The 7,298-nt window shown below is 55.7% G+C and overlaps 2 protein-coding genes across 2 annotated transcripts in view; one reads left to right on the top strand and one right to left on the bottom strand.

Moving 5' to 3' along the window:
* Positions 1–303: 303 nt before the first annotated feature.
* KLF2 (KLF transcription factor 2) lies at positions 304–2,656 on the top strand (the record flags this gene model as incomplete). The annotated part of the gene is made up of 3 exons (XM_080928480.1): positions 304–375; positions 703–1,507; positions 2,031–2,656. The coding sequence occupies 3 exons, from the start codon at positions 304–306 to the stop codon at positions 2,204–2,206; spliced, it is 1,053 nt and encodes a 350-aa protein (XP_080784606.1). The 3' UTR covers positions 2,207–2,656.
* Positions 2,657–4,864: 2,208 nt separating this feature from the next.
* The window catches only part of EPS15L1 (epidermal growth factor receptor pathway substrate 15 like 1), a 91,612-nt gene continuing 89,178 nt past the window's right edge, over positions 4,865–7,298 (bottom strand). Inside the window, exon 26 of the mRNA XM_080928715.1 lies at positions 4,865–4,983. The gene's annotated coding sequence lies outside the window, so the exon portion shown is untranslated. The remainder of the gene's footprint in view (positions 4,984–7,298) is intronic.

Genomic DNA, 7,298 nt, shown 5'->3' with positions numbered 1-7,298 from the left:
TCCCAGGTGCCACCCCCGCTCGCTAAGCTGTTGTGCCTAGCTTGTTGACGCCGTCGCCTTGGAGACGAACGGGGGCGGGGCACGGGCACGGGGGCGGGGCCTGAAGCGCGTAGTCCGGACTCCCGCAGTGGCTGCCACAGCCGCCGCCGCCAGGCTTATATACCGCGGCTAAATTTAGGCTGAGCCCAGAGCTCGTCCCCATCCGGGACGCGTTTCCGTCGACGCCTCCTAGCCCGGCCCTCTGTGCCTTGCCGCGCCTATAAGGCCTGGGTGGGCCCGGCCACAGCACACACAGTCCCTGCCATGGCGCTCAGCGAGCCTATCTTGCCGTCCTTCGCCACTTTCGCCAGCCCGTGCGAGCGCGGCCTCCAGGAGGTGAGGGCAGCGAGGGTCCGCGGGCGGCAGGGATAGTAGGGTACCAGGCCATAGGGTGCAGGGGCAAGTACTAGAGATGTCAAGGTCCGGAGTGCCGACCGCTGGCGGCGGTGGGAGACCTCAGGCTGCCGGGAGTTAGGTTGTCGGCGGGTGAGGAGTTAGACCTCAGGCTATGGGGCTGGAGGTGGATGCAGGGACTGAGGACGCGCGCTGAGGGATGCCGTGCACCGGGTGCAGACCTTGAGGGCCTAGGAGTTAGATACACTTTGGCGTGCAGGGTAGCAGGAGGCGGCCCCGCGTTCATGTCCCGCGCCCTGTCTCCTGCAGCGCTGGCCGCGAAATGAACCCGAGGCGGGCGGCACCGATGAGGACCTAAACAGCGTGTTGGACTTCATCCTGTCCATGGGACTGGACGGTCTGGGCGCCGAGAACCCTCCCGAGCCCCCGCCGCAGCCGCCGCCGCCTGCGTTCTACTACCCGGAGCCGAGCGCCCCGCCGCCCTTCGGCACCCCAGCGGCTGGCATGGGAACGGAGCTGCTGCGCCCCGACCTGGACGCCACTCAGGGGCCGGCTCTACACGGCCGCTTCCTCCTCGCGCCCCCCGGGCGGCTGGTGAAGGCCGAGCCCCCCGAGGTGGACGGCGGCGGCTACCGCTGCGCGCCCGGCCTGGCCCGCGGGCTGAAGCTCGAGGGCGCCCCGGGAGCGACAGGTGCATGCATGCGGGGTCCCGCTGGCCGTCCCCCGCCGCCCTCGGACACGCCGCCGCTCAGCCCCGACGGCCCCCCGCGCCTCCCCGCACCGGGTTCCCGCAACCCGTTCCCGCCGCCCTTCGGCCCGGGCCCCAGCTTCGGTGGCCCGGGCCCCGCGCTGCACTACGGGCCGCCTGCTCCCGGCGCCTTTGGTCTCTTCGACGACGCAGCGGCGGCCGCGGCGCTGGGCCTGGCTCCCGCTACCGCGCGCGGTCTCCTCACGCCGCCCTCGTCCCCGCTAGAGCTGCTAGATGCCAAGCCCAAGCGCGGCCGCCGCTCCTGGCCCCGCAAGCGCGCCGCTACGCACACTTGCAGCTATTCCAACTGCGGCAAGACTTACACCAAGAGCTCGCACCTAAAGGCGCATCTGCGTACGCACACAGGTGGGCACCAGTCATGACTCCCAGGAGCTGCGGCAGGGGGGTGGATGGCAGCGTGTCCAGAACAGGCTAGGCTACAAAGGGGGAGACCCTGTCCATCCTCCGGAAGGGAAAAGGATACTATCCCCAGAATCTATGACGCTGGCAAGGAGGTGTGGCAATTTAATGGGTTGGCTACGGGGAGGAGACTCAGATCTCAAGAATTCGGAACAGTGCAGGTGTATTGGGGTCTATGAGGGACATATTTAAAGAAGCTGGGGATGGTTGGGCTGGGGCTAAGCTGGCGGACTAAAATCCCTGGCGCTGCATATAAAACCTGTCATCTGAGCAGGTGAATCAGGAATGTTAGGGGAGGAGGGCACCTCGAACCTGCTAGTGGTCAGCCTGGGGAGCCCAAAGTTCTCTGTTTAGATTAGATGTAGGTGGAGATGAGAGTAGAGAGGGAGGGGCAATGCTACCGGGTGCTGGGTGCCCAGAACAGGCTTTCGGGGAAATAGAGGCTCAGTGTCTTTCCTCTCTGCCACAGGTGAGAAGCCTTATCATTGCAACTGGGACGGCTGCGGCTGGAAGTTTGCGCGCTCCGATGAGCTTACCCGCCACTACCGCAAGCACACGGGTCACAGGCCTTTCCAGTGCCACTTGTGCGACCGGGCCTTCTCCAGGTCCGACCACCTGGCCCTGCACATGAAGCGACACATGTAGCCTGGGTCGACTCGGCTAGCCCATGCGCGACTGTGGCGGGTTCCACGCGCCGGGGCACGGCCCCTTTGCAAACTGACTGCTATTTATTGGACCCTGAGGGCAGAGCCGGACAAGAGTGGCCACAGGACAATGACTCTACCACCAGTTATGCCCCCCCCCCCCCACCGTGACTGAAGGCCCCAGGGAAGAAAACAGGAGCCTGTGAAGAATGTTTTCAAAATGGTGCAATAATTGACTTCTTTCCCTTGGACTTATTTCCCTCGGGTTCCCACTAGAGGATCGAGGCCAGATGCCTTGTGAGAACTGCCTTTGAGTTTACCGTCCCCAGCGTTGTTTTTATAATATTGTATATAGATGACTCTGGCAGATTGTATAAGGGAGACGGTGGCATCTCTGCCGCCTGCTTTGTTTTTATAAGACTTTTTTTTTAATTAAAGTTTTGGATCTTTGGAGGAATCACCGCAGTGGTGTGGCTGGGGATGGGGGAGGCCCTGAGGGAACCAGGTCACCAGCTGCAGCCCCGAGCTGCCAGGGCCTGTGGGTTCTCTATAAATGTAAACATGGTGTTTTAGGATTAGGTACAGGTTATTTTAAGTCTGCTACTTTGAGCCATAATTTGCCCCCTTGTATCCCAGAGCTGGGAAAAATATTGGTTCCACTAATGTGGCCATCCCTTTTTTAGAAAGAAAAAAAAAAAAAGAAAAGAAAATTAAAAACCTTTTCCTGGTATATTCTCGGGGTTGAGCCAAACTTAGGAGTATGCAGGTGCTTCAGCGTTTGTGTGTTCCCAGCAGGGTTTCTTTGCAGCCCTGACTGTCCTGGAACTCTGGCTGGCCTCAAACTCAGATCCACCTGCCTCCTGAGTGATCTCCCTCCACTGAGATCATTTTCTCTTACTCTGTAGACTAGGCTAGTGCGCCCAGGTCCTTGCCTCTCAGATACGGGCATTTGTTGGTCTTTTATAGAAGTAAACTCCATGGTATATGCTTTTTCCCCTTCATTTTCAGGGGTTTTCCCTCCTGCACTACGTTTATTTTTCTGTGCTTTGGAGGGCTGCACAGGTTGCAGTGCAATTCGGACACCAGAGGAGGACGTCCGAGGGCTGCTCTGCTCTCTAGCTCCTGGGACTCAACTCCGGCCTAAGGTTACCCCAGTTGAGGCATTTCAGGGTCTCACCACGGAGAATGGTTACTTGTGAACTTGGTAACATGTGACACCTGACTTTGCTTTTCATTATTTTCCACAGGCTGGGATGTCGTGGGCACAGTGGTGCTCGTGTTTTTGTAGTCATCCACCTGCGTTGTGTTGGAGAACAAGACTGGGCATCCAGCCTACACTGAGTCTCCCTTTCATTAGCAGGTGCCTCTACTCAGGGCCCCAGTAACCACAGCTACTGACCATTGCCCAAGTTATTTCCAGAAAGTGAGAATCACTCTTAGAGCCCAGTTTTGAAGCACTCTCACCCCACTGCCACAGCAGCAGGGATTTCCTCCATCCCCCCTCCCATGGTGACCCTGGAAACAGCTGACGACTCTGGTAATCTGTGAAAAGCAGAAATGTTGAGGATAATATGATTCATATTCTGAGAGTAAACACTGAGGCTCACTTCCGCTGCAGAGGGAGGATGGGTGAGCCCTCTGTGCCCTTTACGAACCACTTCTGCAAAACTCCTGAACCCCAAGGTGGCCCCTCCGCCTGGGCAGGAGGAGTGGGGAACAGAGCTCCTTGCTGGAGCTTGCCCTGGAAGGAAAAGCTCTCAGGGAGTCGGTGTCTGTTTGGTTTTTACCTTTTGTGTGGGTGTGTGTGCGCTTCGGTAGCGGCAGTACCAGGATTCTGACCCTAGCACTGCAGCACTGTGTTCCCGGAATTTCATCTGGGTTGTGTAACTCTGGCTTGCTTTGCTGGGAGAGAGTGGTTGGCCTCTGAGCCACACCCTCAGCATGTCCTGGGGCGCTGCCTAAAGCTAGAGCCACAAACCGTTTTTTCTTTTCTTTGCTCTCAGGTAGCCCAGGTTAGTCTCAAATTTACTAAAGGTCAGGGTAGAGCCAATATATATATATATATTTGGTGGGGGGAGAACACCTACAGCTATCCCCTGGAGGGCTCTGAAGCCAGTCAGTACAGGGCCAATTGGGAAGCCACAAGGTGCAGGACAGCCCGCTTCCTGTGTGTGGCCAATGGATGGAGCTGCACCTCCAGCACGCTGGTCAGGCAGCAGTGTCCCATGGGGAAACCTGGGACATCTGGCCTGTTCTCCCCATTGAGACAAGGGCCAACTTGTGTGTACTCTGCATGGCTAGCTTTGGACTCTGAGGTAGACCCAATTTTCAATTGTCACCCTTAAGGTTCCAGCTAGATGGTATCTGAATGAGGACTAGGACAGCCCTTCCTCACAGACTTTCAGTCCCTGCTGTTAGCCATTCGGAGGTAGAGACCCTGCTCTGGATGCTCATAAAAAGAGTGTGTCATCCAGAGAGGTGTGAAGAAACTTGAATTACTATTCTTGGGAATTCTGGGAAGAGATAGGACATCTAACCATTTTCTTCCCTCTGAAGTTAACCACAGCCCAGTCTGTTTTTTGTTTTATTTTATCTGTCTGAGATGGGGTCTCTTTGTAGCTCTGACAGGTTCCTTGCTCCCCTTAGGAGCTGTGACTTTAAGGTATGTGCACCAGGCTGGCCCATCCAAGCATGCAGGCTGTATCAAGGCCAGTGAGATGGCTCGGTGGATAAAGAATTGCTGCAAAGGCTGTCTTGCCCGAGTTCCATTCCTGGGACCTGCACAGTGGGAAGAGCAAACGGTTCTAGTTATCCTCTGGCCTCCACTCCATGTCCACACAAAATAAATATATTAAATGTAGTAAACATTAAAACATTAACTATTAAAAAACCCTTCACACCTATAACCCACATAACCCAACCTTTCTTAATTTTGTTGGTGGGGTAGGGTAGGCCCTGGCTCATGGCTGTATGGCTTTCACAAAGCTGTAGTTACTGGTGTAGCCTTTCTTCTCTCCAGAAGGGTCTGGCTGGAACTGAAGGTGGGTTGCCACCCTCATGCTGCATATTTGCGCCTTCTGGGTGTCAAACTGAGCCATCTCCTCACCCCCACTGAACCACTTTATAGCACAGACTTGAGAGCCCACAGGATGCAGTATGGACAGAGGGACCCTGCAAACTGACCCCCTATGAGTGTCTAGGGCTGGACTTCAGATGGTCCCCAGGGCAGGTCACTCGGGAGGGAGCAATGGCAGCTTCTGCCTTCAGCTGGGTGCAGGCATAAAGATGAAAGAAGACCCCACTGCATTTCCTGGTTTTATGGGGCTCTGATGGGTGCTGTCAGGAGGGAGAGTCCCTGACTCAGCAGGGAGCCCAGCGGCACAGCTAATGTCTGGTCCCCTGTGCAAGTCTGTACTAGTGACTCCGTCACAGTGAGTGACAGGGGACTGGCTCTAGGTCATCTCTGGGAGCTGAGTGCTGAGCAGAGCCCCAGCCCCCCCCCAAGCTATACCCTGCCCACCCCAGCTACCAGAAGGGTGGCGTCTCCTATCCCTTAGGGGTTTTATGGGATCCTCAGGGCCATAACAGAAGGGTTAGGAGTAGACCCACCATAACTTGACCCGTACTAGAGTGGTGACTGAAGCAGGAGGATTGCTGCAAGTTCAAAGTGAGCCTGGGCTACAGAACCTGTCTCAAAACAACCAGAAGAGCCAGGTGTGATGATGCTCACCTTTGCTCCCAACACTTAGGAGACAGGCAGAGAATCACTTCAGGGGCACCCTCAGCTACAGAGAGGCCAAGGCCAGCTGCCTCTCCTTCCTTCGTTCCCTTCCCTCCTTCCTCCCTTCCTTCCTTTCTTCAGACAAGGTGGTACAGGCTAACCTCAGACTCAGCTACCCTTCTTCCTCAGCCTCCCATGTACTGAGAAGACAGGCTTCCCTTTCTCTCCCCATTTAGGCGACCCGTGAGAAGGTGGGTGGAAAAGCCACAGTCAAGCCCTCTGCACATACTTTCCCAAGCTTAGAAACATCCAGCTGCTCAGATGCCACCACAGTCCACGTCCACATTTCCTGGGAGCCCCACCTGTACCCTGTCTGTGTGCTCAGTCTAGGCTCCGACTCTGACAGATATGTATTTTCCAGGAAATTTCCTACCAGGACAGGACAGACCAGGAGGCTGTGACCCTAGGTCACTCAGGCCCCAGAGCGTTCCCTGGAAAGTAAGGCAGTGCAGTGAAGCCATGACTCAGATCTCAGCCCCAGACTTAGACTCAAGGAGACACCTGCCAGCTCAAGTGATGGACACAGCCTTCTAAATAGCCCAAAGCTAGGAATGGCCAGAGGGCTCTCTGTCTAGGAGTGCAGACACTTACACATTCCAACAACCAGAACCACTTCTTTCTGATTCACTGAGACGCAGTGCCTCAAGGGCTCCCCTTGGAGGTGTGTGTAAACTTCCCAGCCCCTGAGATGTCACCAGTGCCTCCAACCTGGGCCCTTTGTCTGATTGCAGGCATGACTCTTGACCTGTCAACCCAGGACCTTTCTGGTTTCACCTGTTTTCCACACCAGTCTGTCCACATATTTACTGAGTGTGGATTACATAGTGTGTCCTACACTCTCTTTGAAGGGTTTCCTTGTCCATGGAGCAGTGATCTGTGCTTCCTGGGGTAGGGTGTTAGGTGTCAGGGGAGATGTTTGAGGAAGGTCAGCCCAGCAAGAATATATTCCAAGGGAGGAGCTTCAAAAGTGGATGGCACTATGGAGCAATGGAGAGATCAGGGTGGAGGGTGACCATTAGCTTGGTGTACAGTGACTGGGTTCTTCTGGAATGACCTGTAGCTGGGAGGGCCCCTCCTTTCCTCACCGGCCCATTGCAACGTCTTGTCGGTTCTGAGCTGGAACTCTGCAAGTATATACTAGGCCAAGTTCCTGCCAACACAAACAGCAACTGTGCAAAGAATTTTGAAACTGGGGAGGAGCTAGGGATGAGGACACAAAAACCTGTCTCAGCTTGTGCCTATGAAAGCTTTTTAAAATTTATTTATTTATTCACTTTTCATCCCAATTGTCCCCCTCTCCTCCCAGTCCCTG

This window comes from Micromys minutus, assembly GCF_963924665.1.
Source record: "Micromys minutus genome assembly, chromosome: 14".
Lineage (NCBI taxonomy): Eukaryota > Metazoa > Chordata > Mammalia > Rodentia > Muridae > Micromys > Micromys minutus.
Note: the sequence above shows the minus strand (reverse complement) of the source record. Positions and strands in the feature narration are given on the sequence as shown.